The 20,650-nt window shown below is 37.7% G+C and overlaps 2 protein-coding genes across 3 annotated transcripts; both read right to left on the bottom strand.

The window, feature by feature from the left end:
• Nucleotides 1-806: 806 nt before the first annotated feature.
• On the bottom strand, nt 807-18,993 carry LOC122847103 (bile salt-activated lipase-like). 2 transcript variants are annotated; one of them, XM_044144470.1, is made up of 11 exons: nt 18,920-18,993; nt 18,604-18,751; nt 15,555-15,674; nt 15,284-15,481; nt 15,079-15,209; nt 14,888-14,995; nt 14,676-14,790; nt 14,343-14,529; nt 13,959-14,162; nt 11,283-11,492; nt 807-1,065 (listed from the first exon to the last, which is right to left on the bottom strand). In XM_044144470.1, the coding sequence occupies exons 1-11, from the start codon at nt 18,974-18,976 to the stop codon at nt 876-878; spliced, it is 1,668 nt and encodes a 555-aa protein (XP_044000405.1). In that variant the 5' UTR covers nt 18,977-18,993; the 3' UTR covers nt 807-875. The 2 variants fall into 2 exon arrangements, with proteins under 2 accessions (XP_044000405.1, XP_044000404.1); XM_044144469.1 differs by lacking the exon at nt 807-1,065 and adding an exon at nt 10,259-10,523.
• LOC122847105 (bile salt-activated lipase-like) lies at nt 4,360-8,472 on the bottom strand. The gene is made up of 9 exons (XM_044144472.1): nt 8,375-8,472; nt 8,059-8,206; nt 5,975-6,094; nt 5,704-5,901; nt 5,499-5,629; nt 5,308-5,415; nt 5,096-5,210; nt 4,763-4,949; nt 4,360-4,582 (listed from the first exon to the last, which is right to left on the bottom strand). Exons 1-9 carry the CDS (start codon nt 8,429-8,431, stop codon nt 4,375-4,377), a joined length of 1,272 nt encoding a protein of 423 aa, XP_044000407.1. The 5' UTR covers nt 8,432-8,472; the 3' UTR covers nt 4,360-4,374.
• Nucleotides 18,994-20,650: the final 1,657 nt, after the last annotated feature.

Genomic DNA, 20,650 nt, shown 5'->3' with positions numbered 1-20,650 from the left:
AACCCACCAATCTACCAATTCGTCACCCAAACATCAAACTAACCAAATAACAAATGTTTCATATTGACAATACAAACAGTAAAAATATTAGATTAATATTTGTCTCTTTTCTTAAGTGCTGGACTGTTTTCAAAACTGGAATAAAAATCCTTAATTACAGGAATAGGTGATTTTGGGTGGGAATCATGATTATAATGAAAATTATAAAAATATCAGACATAAATATTTTCATAATATTTCAAATACATTTATTTGATTTCAATTCAATGGATTTAAATAAGGTTTACTCATATTGTTATTTATAACAAAGTTCACAAACAGCAGCAGGATTTAAAAGAAATGGGTCTTTAGCGCCATCTGCTGTTGTTTTTGTGAATTTAATTAAATTAATACACATATTTCTTCTAACTATATTTTTAAGTAGAATATTTTATTTAAATGAAAACAAAAAACAAATGGAAAAAAACCACAAATCCTGTACTATTAATAATAATAATAATAATAATAATAATAATAATAATAATAATAATAATAATAATAATAATAATAATTTATCATTCATTTTACATATAAATCTGAAAGTACTGCAAAATTATAATAAAAACATAAGCCAACATAAAAATATAAAAGTGCGAATCAAAATTATTTAAGTATATAAATTTTTTTCTGATGCTGTGCTTTATTTGTAAGTCACAATACTAAGTACCACTTTAGAGATTAAAAATAGAAAAAACAATGTGTACACAGTTTAAAGTAACCAGTTTAAACACAAGTAAGTAAACAAAAAAAGTAGACAAGAGTTTTTATTTCTTTCATCCATTTATTTTTATAAACCAAGACTTGTGATCGAGGGCTTCATCTACAGCCGGAACTCTTTACTCTGAGTCTGCGTACATGGTGGGAAGGTTGGGCAGGACGCTGGTCCAGAAATTCACGAAGCGCATCCTCAGCTTCTCTCCCACAGAGGTGCCGTCCATGTCGCCATTGATCTCCACAAACTGGTGTCCACTGGACGTGAATTGTGGCCACGAAACTGGCACGCTCAGGCCTCCATTGTTAGGATCTCTGCGAACCAGAGACACAAAATGTCATTAATGTAGGTCAGTTTTTCTCAAACTGCAGTCCGCGGGCACCCCTAGTGGCCATAACGGTACTGCATGTAACGGACCGTTTATTTGCCGTGACGTCAGCTGTATGCTAGTTTGGTAAGCTAGTTTAACGAAGGATTGTGTTTAAAAATAACAATGAATAAATGTCTTAAAACCGAGTAACTCAAAAGAAAAAGTGAAGATACCAGTGGAAAGAAAGCAACGGCAGGATTATTTATGTGATCGGAGAAAGGCAAGTCATCCCGACTGAGAGTTTTGATGTGTCGTGAACGAGTCTCGTTCTTTGTTTCTTACGACCTTGCTTGCATAATGCTCTGCTGGCACCTCAACAGCTATTTTTACTTTTATTTAATTCAAATGATTAAGTTCATTTAATTATTTAATTTATTTAATTTATTTAATTATTTAAATGCCCCGGAGGAGCTGGAAGAAGTGGCTTGGGGAGAGGGAAGCCTGGGCCTCCCTTCTGAAGCTGCTACCCCCGCGACCCGACCCCGGATGGACGGATGGATGGATGGATGGAAGGACGGATGGATGGATGGATGGAAAGAAAGGAAAGAAGGATGGATGGATGGATGTTTTTGGAAAAGTCATAAGTTCCTGAGACAAAAGTTTTTTTTTCAGTGTTTAATTTTCTGAAAACTGCTTTGTTTAATGTCAGGGGAAAAATATGAAAGGTGAATTTCAAAATTTGGAGCACTTTTTATAAATATTGTGCTCTTTTCTAAGAATTTGATATTTTTCAGAATATCAGAATTTTGAAAAATGTGACATAACTCATGTCACATTTCAGTTGATCTTAGAAGATTAATTGTAAGCTATTTTATAATGGTAACATCAACAAAAAAGTTGAAATAAGGTTGAACTGAAGAGGAGATTGTACAAAACAGTACAAAATGAAGTGATTAATATTGTGTGGTACACTGTTGTCTGAAAAGAAAACTCTAAGAAGGATTTTGGGATTTATTATAAGTCCCTCTGGACCACATTATGGCCCCAAATGGGTAACTTGTGTTTCACATATAGACAAAGAGGTTCTTATCCTGACAAAGTTTGACAAACACTGATGCAGATCTATTTCCAACGACTTTAAAAATGAAGCTGGTTGTATTAATAATCGGACTTGGCAGAAACTCAAATAGTTCCAGTTTTTCCACCAACAAAATCGCATCTCCCTCATTGTTTACATTTCTTTCAAAGAGACGTAGGTCGTCACTGGTCGACAAGCCAGCTTGGGAATAGGATTACAAAAGAAGATAGTCAGAGAAATGATTTTGATAAGTAACTGTAGTCTGACTACTGGATTTGAAAAAAGAGATTAAAGGATTAAAACAAAAAGTGGTCAGCTGATGAGTATTCATACAAAGCACTCCAAAACATCCTCTAAAGTCATTTCTGATCCCAGAAATGAAAACCCACAGTACCAAAGTATTTTTTCTAAAAAGAGGATCATAAATCAGTAGACAGCAAGCAAATAGCTTTTCCGGTTTATTTTTTCCTCAAAACCTGAAAACTGCAGTTACACGGTCAGGTCCTGCTACACTTTGAAAAATACTTATTTTAAGTGATTAAATATTGTTTAAGCATACTAAATATTTATTTTAAGGCTCTATTTATGTCCTCTGAACCACATTATTTTGCGGGCCAAGTTTTAATATAAAGGGCCTTGTGTTTGACACCTATAGACAAAGAGGTTCTTATCCTGACAACATTTAAATTACACTGATGCAGTAAATATTTATTTGTAGCTTGTAATTATGTAGCTTTTGGTATCTTTTATTGCTAATTAAATATTTAGTATGAACCCAATATTTAGCTTGTATGGAGATCTTCAGCTTGTGGCGCGAACCCGTAGCCCAGCGAGGTGGAGAAGGGCTTTCAAAGTGTCTGTAGGTCAAGCGTGGTCGCCACCACAGCACCTCCCAATTTTTTACTAGGGGGTGACCGGAGGCCTCCCAAACCCCCAGAGATACTTGTAAAATGTTTCACTTCTTCAGTGGAAAACAAGCACACTGTTTTAAAGGATTAAAACAATAAATATACAGCTGATGAGTATTCATACAGAGCCTCACAGAAAGTATTAATTTCTGTCAAGAGTGAAAACTTTACAAAAAGATCTTCATTAAATAACTGCATTGGAGGCATGAAGATAAAGAGCATAAATGTGGGGAATCAGGAACAATGTAGTCTGTTTCGATGGCCACAACAGTTTTCTTGACACCTGCTGCAGTTTGCCCACGGTCCAGGTCCTGCTAGCAAGCTTGCAAACTAAATACTTATTTTCAAGATAAATATTTATCTTACTAACTAAATATTTAGTTTGGAGCTAGATATGTAATCTGTAAACTAAATATTTTGCTGGCCAAGTAAATATTAATATAAAGTTAGGTTAAATATTAACCTAGATAAATTTTGGTTTATTTTACTGCTAAACATTTAAATTACAAAGTAAATATTTAGTTTGTAGCTAGATTATGTAGCTTGTGAAATATCTTTAGCTTGCTAATTAAATATTTAGTATGAAGCTAAATATTTAGCTTGCTATGTAAATCTTCAGCTTGGAGCTAAATGTTTATCCTCAGGCTAAATATTTAGATTGCTGCCTAAAAATATTGCAAACTGAATATTTAGTTTGTAAATAAACATCTATCTTGCTAATTAAATATTTAGTTTGGAGCTAAGTGTTTGGTTTGAGGCTAAATATTTAACTTGCTAGCTAAATATTTAGCTTCTTAGCTTAGCTCAATATTAAGTTTGGAAGTGGATATGTAGTTTGTGAAGTAAGTATATAGCTTGCTAGTTAAATATTAATTTGAAATTGTTACATTTTACAAATTAACGTGGTTAAAATATTACCTTGAAAAATAAACCAAAATTTTTTACTTTTTTTTTTTCGCCGAAGAGTTTTTGCGGCGCTAGGGGCTCGTATTTTTGTGACAGTAGGCAGACAGGAAAGCAGGTGAGGAGAGGGGGGAAGACATGCGGCAAAGGTCATCGGGACCGGGAGTCGAACCCGTGACGTCCACGTCGAGGACTGAGGCTTCCAAGTGTGGGGCGTGCTAACCCCCTGCGCCACCACAGCACCTCCCAATTTTTTACTATTATGACCGGATAAAAAAAACCCCAAATACTTGTAAAATGTTTCACTTTTTAACATTACAATCAGCACACTGTTTTGATCAATGCCAGCTCAAACGTTGAGCCCAGCCTTTACAGAAATGACCGAAACATTCAAGAGTGATATTTATAAATACAGATCTTCTTCTTACACTGCATTGGAGGCATGAAGATAAAGAGCAGCCTGAGTGGGAATCAGGAAAATGTAGTCTGTTTCGATGGCCACAACAGTTTTCTTGACAGCCTCCCTGCTGGGTTTGCCTCCCCAGTCCAAGGTGTACGTGGCGAAGGCGTTTTCCGAACCAAGCGTTCCCTTTTCCTCAGTTAAGGAAGTCAAGAGCCTCTTAACATCATCACTGCAGTCAGCAGAAGGATGTAAAACACTTATATTTAATGATACATTTGACCATTTTAGAAGATGAACTGGGATCATTGGGAGCAAATGCCAAAGAAGCTCTGAGTCGTTTAAACCTTTTCTACCTTTCCGGACCTGCTCCCAATGCTCTCAATGTGTCACAATGTTCATTTAAACTCACATAGGGGTGTCTACCAATGCAGTGTTGACTGATGGGACATCAATTCCTGTGAAGATGTGTCCGTCCATGTCGTTGACTCCGGCCATGAAGTCGATGTCGGCGGCGTTGTGGAACAGGTTGGATGGATCATCCGGCAGGAAGTCGCCGTCAATCACAGGAGACAGAAGCAGTTTGTACACCAGAGGATCTGGTCAATGGAGAAACAGGGCTAAACATGCTAGGCTGAAGTGATCAAGAACAATTGTGTATTTACGTAGCAATGTTCCGCTGTGGAGAGAGTCTTGAAGATGTAAAGCTGTTGAAAAGTAGGTCCATATTCAGCCTTTGACTTACAGTCAGGAGAGCCAGAGATATCGGCCTTTCCCGCCAATGTCAGAGCCTTGGGATCAGCCATTTTCAGACACGTGCTCATGCGACTATCGGTGGGACAGTTGACTTGCAGAGCAACCTGAAGGGGTAAGATCCAAAAACAACCTGTCGGTTTTGTTTGAAAATATGTATTTCAGATCATCCATAAAATGAAAAACACAGGAGGACCCATGTACCTCTTCAGCATACTTGCGAGGGTTTCTGTTGATGGCCCAAGGGCACAGGGAAACCCCACTTTGGGAGATGGCTCTCTTGATTATTCCCTTGTTGTGGGGACTGAGAGTCTGAGAGAAAAAAACAGAAAGCAGATACTTTTTAAAAATCCATCCAAATTGATATAGATATTTTACTGTGGGCAGCTTCTGACCTGTAAACTAACACTGGTTGCTCCGGCGGATTCTCCAAAGACTGTAATGTTGCTGGGGTCTCCTCCAAACGAGCGGATGTTTCTGTGCACCCATGCAATGGCAGCCTGCTGGTCCCACAGTCCATAATTTCCTAAACATCATCCAAAGTGATGTTTTCAAGAAAAAAGTCAATTGAACCTCTGGATGTTTTCAAAAGATCCCTACCAGGAAGAGTGGAGTCTCCAGCACTCAGGAAGCCAAGGGTTCCCACACGGTATCCCAGTGTTACTACAATGACATTTCCTCTGTCTGCGATTTCCTGTCCGCTGTACAGATAGTTATCCAGGAAGTTGGCACCCATCGAGCCTCCAAACAGGAAAGCTCCACCGTAAATCCAGACCATGACAGGCAGATTGGAGGCCACTGAAAATTTAAGGGAACATTATTACAGTTAGTCTTGGTCAAATTTCAGTCACACTTAGTGTTAAGAGTTTACCTGACTTGATGTGAGGAACCCAGATGTTCAGGTAAAGACAGTCCTCGCTGCCATAGACGTCGTCCATGAGAATCGTCAGCTGAAAGCATCTTGGCTTGTAGCTAGTGGCCTTCAGAGTGCCTGATCAAAATTAACACACAAACATTATAAAAAGTCTGTTGGATCCACTCCTCCGATTCCAGTAGGGGGCGCTACAGTTTATTTCACACTGGTTAAAGTGACTTCCAGGCAGACCGGAAGTGACTTGACGGAGAACCAGAAGTGGTTTTAAGTGAAAGCAATCGATCTAAATTAACCGTAAAACTACTTCTTTGTTGCAACTTCAATGAGTTGTTTTGTACATGAGCAGCTATTTAGCATAATGCTAGCTCTCGTTGATAGCGCAGTGGTATTTAAAGCTGATGTTTATTATACTGTAAAGTGTTAAAGGAGTATGTGTTTTATAATTTTGTTGGATAAATCAAGCATAATTACCCCAAAGCTGTACTCAAGTAAGAGTAGATACTTCAACTTGTTTTTACTCATGTAAAAGTAAAACATTGCCATCCAAAATAATAACTCAAGTGAAAAAAAAAATGTATTTGGTAAAATGGCTCATCTACTGAGTAACTGATCAGTCATTTATTATTTAAAAATGACCTAATCAGATGGACCATAATATAGTTTTGTGGAAATTTTGGTATTTTAAAGACCAAAATGACAATAATTTACATAAGTAACAAAAAATAACAAAATCAGGCAAAAGCAGATTTACTCACGAAAGCATAAAAATACTGCATAATAAAATTACTCAAGTAAAAGTAAAAAAATACAGCGTAGTAAAAAAAAAATTGTAGAAGTAATTGTTTTCCGAAATGTTTTGAGATGATACTTCCCATCTCTGCATTTAAAGGTTTAAATCTCAGTTTTAAGTTTGTTTTTATTGGAAACTCAAGTCATCCCGGCTGAGAGTTTTGATGTGTCGTGAACGAGTCTCGTTCTTTGTTTCTTACGACCTTGCTTGCATAATGCTCTGCTGGCACCTCAACAGCTATTTTTACTTTTATTTAATTCAAAATGATTAAATTCATTTAATTATTTAAATGCAATAGATAAATAGCTACAATGAATGAGGTTTGTGGTCATTTTATATTTAATGGTGCAGAGGAGGATTTTTGTTTTTGGAAAACCAACTCAAGTCTTTTTCTTTTTCTCTTTTTTTTGCTTTCTAGCTTTAATTTTCTGAGATCAAAAGTCAAAATGCTGAAAAAAATATTAGTACTCTAAATTCTCAAAATTTAGACTTTTTTTATAATAATTTTTTACTCTTAATGTTTAGAAAACATTTCTTTCAAAGAATATAGAAATGACGAGGGGAGGAGTTGGAGCGAAATTGCTATGCAGTTGATGAACCCGGTAACTTTTCAGCTGTTCTTCGTTAACGTTACATTAATAGGTTCTAATGGTTTTCATTCAGCCAGGACGTTACGCTGACACTAGAGCCACATGCACTGCAGGTAGATTGTAGTAAAGCATTGATTAATGCCTGGTTTTAAAATGAGTTCACTGGACTTGTAGCCATTATTTTGTGCCCATTGTTGGACACCACACGGTTCGATTGAATTGTTATACCTAGGATTTCTGTCCGTTAATGTGTGATCTCTCAGGTTTTGAAAATGGGCCAACAATCGACCAACAGCACTAAGATTGTGTAGTGTGAACTGGGCCTTACACTAAAGAAATTAGGAAGAGGGGGTCAGTGGAGAGCAGCGGAGTTGAACCTTTATTCATTCATCAACAGAAAGAGAAAAAGGCTGGAAGAGACGTTAAGGCGATAATTAAAATGACGTCGATAGTTTTAATTTACCGTATGATAAATTGATTTATCGTTTATCAAGACAGGCCTAGCTGAAACTATAAAGGCTTTTAAATAAATATTTATATCCTGTATATCACTTCTGGATAGATGCAAACTACATTTCGTTGCTTGTACTTGTGACAGTGCAATGACAATAAAGTTGAATTCTATTCTATTCTATTCTATTCTATTTTTGTAAGCGACATGTTTGATAACCTTAACTGGTAGCTGTGACTGGTTAACCCACCATCCCAGCCAGAGTGACGCTTTGGCTTCTCAAACCTTCCAGGAGCAGCAGCGAAGGGAATGCCTTTGAAGACATCCATGTGCCGCTGATATCCAAGGCGAATATTTGTTCCCTGCACCATTCCTCCCTCGGTAGAGACAATCCCGAGCTGCAAAGATAAACACAGAAAAGCTCAGTAAGTAGATGTTTTTGGTTTTTAATATAGTAATAATTCATTTCTAGTTGGATTTAGACTGTTTAAAAACTGTTAAATTAGTTTTTATTTTTGCTGTGTAATTCCTCGATTTGAGGATTTTGCTGTTGGAGAGAAACTCACAGAGGCGGCGGAGACGGCCTCCAGAAAAACAGCAGCAGCAACCAAAATCCTAAACATTATGATCAGTGAGCAACAGGATGGTTGTCAGCCATGTATTTATAAAGGAGACCTGCCCACCACACACCCTCCACAGCATCTGGCACACACCCACTCAGTGTGCAGCTTTTCCCACAGTTACACAATCAGTTAGCAGCTCAGGTGTGCAGCCTCGAGACTGTCTGAAATTATTCAAGTATTAGTCTTAAAACATGAGGAAAATGCTGTTGGGAAAGTTTAATTCCTTCTTTTTTGTGCAGTTTTGGAAAAATGAATGATAAAATAAAGTCGCCAATGTTGGAAAAAGATAGAGGAGGATATTATTATCGATTTGCCAAATTTTGCCAAAATTCCAGAAAAACCGGCTTATGTAATGAACATATGTAAAAATTGACATGTGAGAAACTATTTTTGATGTTCTACCAGATTCTCAAGGTTAAATAAAAACAGAAAACCTCCATCTGTGTCTTAACTTTACAGCTTTTATTTGACATTCAAAAAAATACATATATGATTTGTAACTGCTTCTCCGAGGTCAAAGTGCACATGATCATCCTTTCAGAGGAACCTTTTATGGATCCATGTTGTGTTTTGACAGCATCCATCCGTTGTTTTTTACCCTCCAAGGTCATTGGACGAGAGGCGCACTGAACAGGTTGCCATGCCAACACGTGGGTACAATCACGTGGATAACTAAAAATAACTTTATCAGGAAGCCAGACTTGGTTTACACAGCTGTCTTACATAACGTAAAGTCCTGAAACAATACGCAGTGTGTAAGGCTAAGTTTATGATACACTTCTTTGTCAGTCTGACTAAATATAGACTTGATAAATAAAACACAAACAATTTTTAAAATTCTGCAGTCTTTACCAGATTCTAAAGTTATTTAAATCTATTTATAAGATTACAACACGGCAAAATGTAAAAGGTTCGTAAAACTATTTTCAGTTAGTCTACCAATACCTATAAGTGACGTACTGTAAATAAATCTGTTAATTTTAGCTTCTATTTCATGACTTTCTGTATACTATTCCTCAGTAGGCACTGATAATTGTTTTATTTTTTTATTTAGGGTTCTTTTGTCACTGTTTCCTCCATATCCCCTGGTGGTTCTTTTCATTTCTACAAAAGAAGTATAACGCCAACTTTTATGCAGTTTAGCTGAATAGCCAGTCAGGCAGCTATATGCTATCATGCTAGCTAGCTGGTATTTTCAGATCATTTGGAGAACGGGTGTCAAACTGTGTCAAATCAGAATCATAGATGCTCTTAAAGGGCCAGTTGTGCCAGAATGTGTAGATAAAACTTGTTCACAAACTGCTAAAATATCAATGAATTCTTGATGTTGAGGGATTGAAAAGATTACTGAACATATTTTCAGTCAATCCAGGACTGAAAATCCAGGAGAAATCACAAAATCCAGGATTTTATGATTTTTTTTGTGTGATCTTTAGTAAAAATATTTCTTCTAACTATATTTTTTAAGTAAAATTACATAGAATGTTTTACTTAAATGAAAACAAAAAACAAATGAAAAAAAACACACTATTATTGTTATTATTATTTTATTACTACTATCAATAATAGTAATAATTTGTCATTCATCTTACATATAAATCTGAAAGTACTGCAAAATTATAATAAAAACATAAGCCAACATAAAAATATAAAAGTGTGAATCAAAATTATTTGAATATTTAATTTTTTTTTTCTGATGCTGTGCTTTATTTGTAAGTCACAATATTAAGTACCACTTTAGAGATTAAAAATAGAAAAAACAATGTGTACACCGTTTAAAATAACCAGTTTAAACACAAGTAAGTAAACAAAAAAAGTAGACAAGAGTTTTTATTTCTTTCATCCATTTATTTTTATAAACCAAGACTTGTGATCGAGGGCTTCATCTCGAGCCGGAACTCTTTACTCTGAGTCTGCGTACATGGTGGGAAGGTTGGGCAGGACGCTGGTCCAGAAATTCACGAAGCGCATCCTCAGCTTCTTTCCCACAGAGGTGCCGTCCATTTTGCCACTAATATCCACAAACTGGTGTCCACTGGACGTAAATTGTGGCCACGAAACTGGCACGCTCAGGCCTCCTTTGTTAGGATCTCTGCGAACCAGAGACACAAAATGTCATTAATGTAGGTCAGTTTTTCTCAAACTGCAGTCCGAGGGCACCCCTAGTGGCCATAACGGTACTGCATGTAACGGACCGTTGATGTGACGTGATGTCAGCTGTATGCTAGTTTGGTAAGCTAGTTTACCGAAGGATTGTGTTTAAAAATAACAATGAATAAATGTATTAAAACCGAGTAACTCAAAAGTAAAGGTGAAGATACCAGTGGAAAGAAAACAACTGCAGGATTATTTATGTGATCGGAGGAAGGCAAGTCATCCCGACTGAGAGTTTTGATGTGTCGTGAACGAGACAAATATCAGTACTCTAAATTCTCAAAATTTAGACTTTTTTATAATATTTTTTTACTCTTTTCTAAGAATTCTGATATTTTTCAGAATATCAGAATTTTGAAAAAGTCATAACTCAAAATTCTGACTTTTGATCTTAGAAGATTAAAGTCATAATAAATCCTGAGAAAAAAAGTTAAAATAATTTTTTCAGTGTACCTAATCCTCTTCCGTTGAAAACTGCTTTCGTTTAAGTGATTAGAATATTGTTTAAGCATACGAAGGTTATTTTTAAGGCTCTATTTACGTGTCCCTCTGGACCACATTATGGCGGGCCAGTTTTGGCCGTGGACCTTGTGTTTGACACATATAGACAAAGAGGTTCTTATCCTGACAAAGTTTGACAAACACTGATGCAGATCTATTTCCACGCTTGTAATTGGATTTTGGGTTGTATTCATACCCCGTTTTGGCGAAGTTGGTCCAGTAGGCGATCATGTACCCGGAGACGTCCCGGTGGCGCGGCCAGTAGCCCAGCGGGGTGGAGAAGGGCTTTCCAAAGACGTACTGTAGGTCGTCAGCGTGGTCGGCGCCCAGCCAGCTTGGGAAGGGGGTGAGGAGGCCTCCCAAACGGTTGGGCTCAGAGAAGAGGTACGAGTAGGTGCGACCAGTTCTTCAGTGGAAAACAAGAGGATTTAAAGGATTAAAACAATAAATATACAGCTGATGAGTATTCATACAGAGCCTCACAAAAGTATTAATTTCTGTCAGAAATGAAAACTTTCTTAGGAAAAGTCTTCATTAAATAACCTTTAATGTAAGGGAGGATCATAAATGTTGGGTAAAAAAGAAAGACAATAAATTGCTTTGCCATTTTTATCCTCAAAACCTGAAAACTGTGCAGTCGCACAAACTGTCAGTTCCTTGTAGCTAGTGTATGAGTGAAAATTGGAGTTATGAAAATGTAAAATGTTTTAGAAATGTTTTATTGTGAAAGTCTCCCCAGATGAAAGGGGGGGAAGCAAACGTTAGGTTACGGAGAGTGCGGTAATGGCTGATGGAGTAGCGGAAAAGAAATTAAATGTTCGACATTGAGAAAGAGCTCAATTGTTTCTGTGGATTATTCTACAAAGGAGAATCACAGTAACTGGACACCCACGAGTCTTACACTGGTGGCAGCGGAGTCGGGTTTGAGACTTCTCACGGTTTGTCGGATTTTTTTTCATGCGCAAGCTAGCTGTTACTTAAGTACAGCATCGGCGGTTGCTATCTCGCTCTCTTTTTTTTTTTTTTTTTTTTTAGCTATCAGTGTTACATAGGCGTTTTCGCTCGGATTATACAGTTGTATTCACCATGTTAGAGGACGACAGGCCAGCCACATCAACTGGGAGCTTCAGCGGTCGTGAGTCGTTTCTGTGGGCTCGCCGCTGTGAGGTTATCCAGCAAGATCGTTATAAAGACAGTAGGCTACCGTAGATTTGGACGCTAATTTGGCTCTGGAATTACCCACACTGTTGCTGCCCTTTCAGGCTCTCGACCTTGTACATTTGGGTATAGTAGTATGGGGACACCTGACATGGCACATGTTACTCAGTCTAGAGGTCAAGGTGAGGGCAATATTCCAGCTGCAGGAGCAGGCCCACCAGTCAGTGCAGTTCCACCCCCATTAAAACTACAAACTAGGTCCAGGCGCCCCATTCGTCCTCCAGACAGGTATAGTCCTGACTTCTGAAGTTTTGTTTGTTTGTTTCTTCTTCTTCCTCACTTTTAAGCTATGTCTTTTGATTACTCTGATGCCCTATTCAGTATATTTTTTAGTCATGTTGTGATTTTAAAAAAAGTTCTTTTTTCCCCCCTGTGTTAACAGTTTATTCCTGTACCACTTAAGAGTATAATTCTGGTTTATGAAAATGGCTGTTTTCTTGTCATACTAAATCTCCATCCATCCATCCATTTTCTAAACACCCTTCGTCCCTAATGGGGTCGGGAGGGTTGCTGGTACCTATCTCCAGCTGCGCTCCGGACGGGAGGCGGGGTACACCCTGGACAGTCTGTCGCAGGTCATACTAAATCTCACCCCATTTTATTTGCTATGTTTGAAGCGGGGAAGCTTCTTTTGTTGTAATGGGGAAGTAGTGTAAGAGTGAAAATTGGGAGTTATGAAAATGTAAAATGTTTTGGAAATGTTTTATTGTGAAAGTCTCCCCAGATGGAAGGGGGGGAAGCGAACGTTAGGTTACGGACAGTGCGGTAATGGCTGATGGAGTAGCGGAAAAGAAATTAAATGTTCGACATTGAGAAAGAGCTCAATTGTTTCTGTGGATTATTCTACAAAGGAGAATCACAGTAACTGGGCACCCATGAGTCTTACACTAGCTTGCTAACTATTTATTTTCAAGATAAATATTTATCTTACTAACTAAATATTTAGTTTGGAGCTAGATGTGTAATATGTAAACTAAATATTTCGCTGGCCAAGTAAACATTAATATAAAGTGAGGCTAAATATTTAGCTTTCTTGCTAAATTTTGGTTTAGTTTACTGTTAAACATTTAAATTACAAAATAAATATTTAGTTTGTAGCTAGATTATGTAGTTTGTAAAAACATATTTTGCTTGCTAATTAAATATTCAGCTTGGAGCTAAATGTTTATCCTGAGGCTAAATATTTAGCTTGCTTCCTAAAATATTCCAAACTGAATATTTAGTTTGTAAATAAACATTTATTTTGCTAATTAAATATTTAGTTTGGAGCTAAGTGTTTGGTTTGAGGCTAAATATTTAACTTGCTAGCTAAATGTTAGCTAAATATTTAGCTTCTTAGCTTAGCTCAATATTTCGTTTGGAACTGGATATGTAGTTTGTAAAGTAAGCATTTAGCTTGCTAGTTAAATATTAATTTGAAATTGCGACATTTTATAAATTAACGTGGTCAAAATATTACTTTGAAAAATAAACCAACATTTTTTAACTTTCATGACAGGTTAAAAAAAACAAATACTTGTAAAATGTTTCACTTTTTAACATTACAATCAGCACACTGTTTTGATCAATGCCAGCTCAAACATTGAGCCCAGCCTTTACAGAAATGACCGAAACATTCGAGAGTGATATTTATAAATACAGATCATCTTCTTACCCTGCATTGGAGGCATGAAGATAAAGAGTAGCCTGAATGGGAACCAGGAAAAGGTAGTCCGTTTCGATGGCCACAACAGTTTTCTTGACAGCCTCCCTGCTGGGTTTGCTTCCCCAGTCCAGGGTGTACGTGGCAAAGGCGTTTTCCGAACCAAGCGTTCCCTTTTCCTCAGTTAAGGAAGTCAAGAGCCTCTTAACATCATCACTGCAGTCAGCAGAAGGATGTAAAACACTTATATTTAATGATACATTTGACCATTGTAGAAGATGAATTGGGATCATTGGGAGCAAATGCCAAAGAAGCTCTGAGTCGTTTAAACCTTTTCTACCTTTCCGGACCTGCTCCCAATGCTCTCAATGTTTCACAATGTTCACTTAAACTCACATAGGGGTGTCTACCAATGCAGTGTTGACTGATGGGACATCAATTCCTGTGAAGATGTGTCCGTCCATGTCGTTGGCTCCGGCCATGAAGTCGATGTCGGCGGCGTTGTGGAACAGGTTGGATGGATCATCCGGCAGGAAGTCGCCGTCAATCACAGGAGACAGAACGAGGTTGTACACCAGAGGGTCTGGTCAATGGAGAAACAGGGCTAAACATGCTAGGCTGAAGTGATCAAGAACAATTGTGTATTTACGTAGCAATGTTCCGCTGTGGAGAGAGTCTTGAAGATGTAAAGCTGTTGAAAAGTAGGTCCATATTCAGCCTTTGACTTACCGTCGGGTGAGCCGGAGAGATGGACTTTTCCCGCCAATGTGAGAGCCTTGGGATCAGTCATTTTCAGACACTTGCCCATGCGACTATCGGTGGGACAGTTGACTTGCAGAGCAACCTGAAGGGTTAAGATCCAAAAACAACCTGTCGCTTTTGTTTGAAAATATGTATTTCAGATCATCCATAAAATGAAAAACACAGGAGGACCCATGTACCTCTTCAGCTAACTTGCGAGGGTTTCTGTTGATGGCCCAAGGGCAAAGGGCAGCCCCACTTTGGGAGATGGCTCTCTTGATTATTCCCTTGTTGTGGGGACTGAGAGTCTGAGAGAAAAAAACAGAAAGCAGATACTTTTTAAAAATCCATCCAAATTGATTTAGATATTTTACTTTGGGCAGCTTCTGACCTGTAAACTAACACTGGCTCCTCCGGCGGATTCTCCAAAGACTGTAATGTTGCTGGGGTCTCCTCCAAACGAGCGGATGTTTCTGTGCACCCATGCAATGGCAGCCTGCTGGTCCCACAGTCCATAATTTCCTAAACATCATCCAAAGTGATGTTTTCAAGAAAAAAGTCAATTGAACCTCTGGATGTTTTCAAAAGATCCCTACCAGGAAGAGTGGAGTCTCCAGCACTCAGGAAGCCAAGGGTTCCCACACGGTATCCCAGTGTTACTACAATGACATTTCCTCTGTCTGCGATTTCCTGTCCGCTGTACAGATAGTTATCCAGGAAGTTGGCACCCATCGAGCCTCCAACCAAGAAAGCTCCACCGAAAATCCAGACCATGACAGGCAGATTGGAGGCCACTGAAAATTTAAGGGAACATTATTACAGTTAGTCTTGGTCAAATTTCAGTCACACTTAGTGTTAAGAGTTTACCTGACTTGGTGTGAGGAACCCAAATGTTCAGGTAAAGACAATCCTCGCTGCCATAGACGTCGTCCATGAGAATCGTCAGCTGAAAGCATCTTGGCTTGTAGCTAGTGGCCTTCAGAGTGCCTGATCAAAATTAACACACAAACATTATAACAAGTCTGTTGGATTCACTCCTCCGATTCCAGTAGGGGGCGCTACAGTTTATTTCACACTGGTTAAAGTGACTTCCAGGCAGACCGGAAGTGACTTAACGGCGAATTGGAAGTGGTTTTAAGTGAAAGCAATCAATCTAAATTAACCGTAAAACTACTTCTTTCTTATGTTTTTTAGTATTGCCCAAAGTTGTGAGTTGATGCAGAATGGTGTTAGCTTTTGAAAGATACGTTTTTCGCTCTACATGTGGGTTTTGGGTTGCAACTTCAATGAGTTGTTTTGTACATGAGCAGCTATTTAGCATAATGCTAGCTCTCGTTGATAGTGCAGTGGTATTTAAAGCTGATGTTTATTATACTGTAAAGTGTTAAAGGAGTAAAGTATGTGTTTTATAATTTTGTTGGATAAATCAAGCATAATTACCCCAAAGCTGTACTCAAGTAAAAGTAGATACTTCAACTTGTTTTTACTCATGTAAAAGTAAAACATAGCCATCCAAAATAATAACTCAAGTGAAAAGAAAATGTATTTGGTAAAATGGCTCATCTACTGAGTAACTGATCAGTCATTTATTATTTAAAAATGACCTAGTCAGATGAACCATAATATAGTTTTGTGGAAATTTTGGTATTTTAAAGACCAAAATGACAATAATTTACATAAGTAACAAAAAAATAACAAAATCAGGCAAAAGCAGATTTACTCACAAAAGCGTAGAAATACTGCATAATAAAATTACTCAAGTAAAAGTAAAAAAATACAGCGTAGTAAAAAAAATTGTAAAAGTAATTTTTTTCCAAAAAGTAAATGCAGTATAATTACTTCCCATCTCTGCATTTAAAGGTTTAAATCTCAGTTTTAAGTTTGTTTTTATTGGAATATTATTCAATACCAAATATTTCAATTTAGTTTTTTCTTCCTTTACAGTAAAAACACCCAGAAATGAAAAGCAAACCGTTAGAATAAAGCAAAATGTATTTATAATTTTAGTCAACACAGGCAGTAAAATAGTTGATAATTTGAAATATTTGCTCATAATGAGAAAAATCTTCACCAGATGTCACAGAGCCATGAGACAAAGAAGAAAGCAACACATTTTCCTTTAAAGTCTATTGGATTATAATTAATAAAAAATGAGTGGAAGTCTTCAACTTGTTGTTTCTGACCAATAAATTTACCAATCCGGACACAACGTCCCATGATGGTCCCATATAGCTGAAACTAGGCCTGACACAATACCAAATTTTGCTGAATGATTAATTGTCTCAAAAACTATTGCGATAAACGATAATATTGTTTGAAGACCTTTTTACAATGATTTAATGGAAATGACACAATAATGCATGCAATTTCCTACCAAAGATAGATACACTTTATTTTCAAAAGAACAACCAACACTGAGCTGATAAAATAAACAAAACAACCAAAACCAAAAATAAAAGGGATTCTCAGTCTCCATTAGCAAAAATGTACTTGAATAAAAACACCAAAGTGTAAATAAATATTGCATTCAACCAAAAGAGTACAGATTATGAAGTCTGTTTACCATATTGCCCTTCAGTAATCATTAGATTTAAATAGAGAAGATGGGCATATTGACTACCTGATGCAATAGTTCACACTACACGTTAGTTCACACCAGTGCTTCTCAATTATTTTCTGTCATGCCCCCCCTAGGAAGAAGAAAACATCTCGAGGTGCAATTGCACTTTATTCTAGGACAGTCAAAAAAATCAAAATAAAAAAATAAAAAAGCATGTTCCCCGAGGTCAAACGCGCCCCCCTTGATGGAGCCTCGCGCCCCCCACTATTTGAGAAACACTGATTCACACCTACATCTTCCCCTTAAGACAATCTTAGAACTTTGATCGTACTAAGATTGTCTCTTTCGATCATCCTGTAGTGTGTGGTGTGTTACGGTAGATCGTTGTAGCCGCTCTGATCTAGATCAGGGGTTTTCCCCACTGGGAGCGTAACACAGCCTGTTGAATGTGACAGGTAGCCAATCAGAAAGCGTGGATACTCCTCCTGCTTTCTGAGGGGAAATTACAGAGGGGAATCCCAAACAACTGACACGGTGCAACCCGAAGTCCAGCGGACATCGGAGATGATGTGTGGAAAAAACATTAATGTTTATAAAACATTTCTTTCAAAGAATATAGAAATGTAGAGGGGAGGAGTTGGAGCGAAATTGCTACGCAGTTGATGAACCCGATAACTTTTCAGCTGTTCTTCGTTAACGTGACTTAAATAGGTTCTAATAGTTTTCATTCAGCCAGGACGTTACGCTGACACTAGAGCCATATGTACTGCAGGTAGATTGTAGTAAAGAATTGATTAATGCCTGGTTTTAAAATGAGTTAACTGGACTTGTAGCCATTATTTTGTGCCCATTGTTGGACACCATACGGTTCGATCGAATCGTTATACCTAGGATTTCTGTCCGCTAATGTGTGATCTCTCAGGTTTTGAAAATGGGCCAACAATCGACCAACAGCACTAAGATTGTGTAGTGTGAACTGGGCATTACACTAAAGAAATTAGGAAGGGAGGGTCAGTGGAGAGCAGCGGAGTTGAACCTTTATTCATTCATCAACAGGAAGAGAAAAAGGCTGGAAGAGACGATAAAGGCGATAATTAAAATGACGTCGATAGTTTTAATTTACCGTATGATAAATTGATTTATCGTTTATCAAGACAGGCCTAGCTGAAACTATAAAGGCTTTTAAATAAATATTTATATCCTGTATATCACTTCTGGATAGATGCAAACTACATTTCGTTGCTTGTACTTGTGACAGTGCAATGACAATAAAGTTGAATTCTATTCTATTCTATTCTATTTTTGTAAGCGACATGTTTGATAACCTTAACTGGTAACTGTGACTGGTTAACCCACCATCCCAGCCAGAGTGACGCTTTGGCTTCTCAAACCTTCCAGGAGCAGCAGCGAAGGGAATGCCTTTGAAGACATCCATGTGCCGCTGATATCCAAGGCGAATATTTGTTCCCTGCACCATTCCTCCCTCGGTAGAGACAATCCCGAGCTGCAAAGATAAACACAGAAAAGCTCAGTAAGTAGATGTTTTTGGTTTTTAATATAGTAATAATTCATTTCTAGTTGGATTTAGACTGTTTAAAAACTGTTAAATTAGACTTTATTTTTGCTGTGTAATTCCTCGATGTGAGGATTTTGCTGTTGGAGAGAAACTCACAGAGGCGGCGGAGACGGCCTCCAGAAAAACAGCAGCAGCAACCAAAATCCTAAACATTATGATCAGTGAGCAACCGGATGGTTGTCAGCCATGTATTTATAAAGGAGACCTGCCCACCACACACCCTCCACAGCATCTGGCACACACCCACTCAGTGTGCAGCTTGTCCCACAATTACACAATCAGTTAGCAGCTCAGGTGTGCAGCCTCGAGACTGTCTGAAATTATTCAAGTGTTAGTCTTAAAACATGAGGAAAATGCTGCTGGGAAAGTTTAATTCCTTCTTTTTTGTGCAGTTTTGGAAAATGAATGATAAAATAAAGTCACCAATGTTGGAAAAAGATAGAGGAGGATATTATTATCGATTTGCCAAATTTTGCCAAAATTCCAGGAAAACCGGCTTATGTAATGAACTTGCGTAATTTCCGGACTATAGAGCGCACCTGATTATAAGCCGCTCCCCCCTACATTTTTAAAGGAAACACATTTTGTACATACATAAGCCGCACCGGCATGTGCCTACATTGAAACATGAAATATTTACAAAGAAAGACCGTACACATAAAGTGTTTCTAAAGTTTCAATAATATGCCGTAGCTTTTCAGCAAAATAGCAAAACAACACTAACAGGGTTGGTTTAAATAAAACGGATAATAATATGCCGTAGCTTTTCTTTCTGAACAGCAGCAATATAGCAAAACAACACTAACAGGGCTGGTTTAAATAACATACGGTTAAAAGTCACGGAGAGACGTCATTCTCTTCCTCCTGTGCACTGAAACCATGGAAGTCTTCCTCAGTTTCTGTTTCCTTCTTTATCGGCCAGCTCGATTGCTTTTAACTTGAAAGCTGCATCATACGCATTTCTTCTTGCATTTTCCATGATGAGGGTCTGTTCAAGCTAATTTTATTCATGCACAAAGTACGATGTTACATTAGTCTTCCTCTACAGATATATTCAAGATGTCTCACGCTTACCTTTTCTGCTCCAGCGCCCCTAGTGGCCGTTAGAAAAAATTCATAAATAAGCCGCATCGTTGTATAAGCCGCAGGGTCGAAAGCGTGAGACAAAAGTCGCGGCTTATAGTCCCGAAATTACGGTATGTAAAAATTGACATGTCAGAAACTATTTTTGATGTTCTACCAGATTCTCAAGGTTAAATAAAAACAGAAAACCTCCATCTACGTCTCAACTTTACAGCTTTTATTTGACATTCAAAAAATACATATATGATTTGTAACTGCTTCTCCGAGGTCAAAGTGCACATGATCATCCTTTAAGAGGAACCTTTTATGGATCCATGTTGTGTTTTAACAGCATCCATCCATTGTTTTTTACCCTCCAAGGTCATTGGACGAGACAGGTTGCCATGCCAACACGTGGGTACAATCACGTGGATAACTAAAAATAACTTTATCAGGAAGCCAGACTTGGTTTACACAGCTGTCTTACATAACGTAAAGTCCCGAAACAATACGCAGTGTGTAAGGCTAAGTTTATGATACACTTCTTTATCAGTCTGACTAAATATAGACTTGATAAATAAAACATAAACAATCTTTAAAATTCTGCAGTCTTTACCAGGTTCTAATCATGTGGAGAACGGGTGTCAAACTTCATTTTGGGCCAAATCAGAATTATGAATGCTCTTAAAGGGCCAGTTGTGCCAGAAAGGTAAAACCTGTTCACAAACTGTTAAAATATCAATCAGTTCTTGATGTTGAGGGACT

The sequence above is a fragment of the Gambusia affinis genome, linkage group LG17 (assembly GCF_019740435.1).
Source record: "Gambusia affinis linkage group LG17, SWU_Gaff_1.0, whole genome shotgun sequence".
NCBI classification, from domain to species: Eukaryota; Metazoa; Chordata; class Actinopteri; order Cyprinodontiformes; family Poeciliidae; genus Gambusia; species Gambusia affinis.
This window is presented reverse-complemented; position numbering and strand designations above follow the sequence as displayed.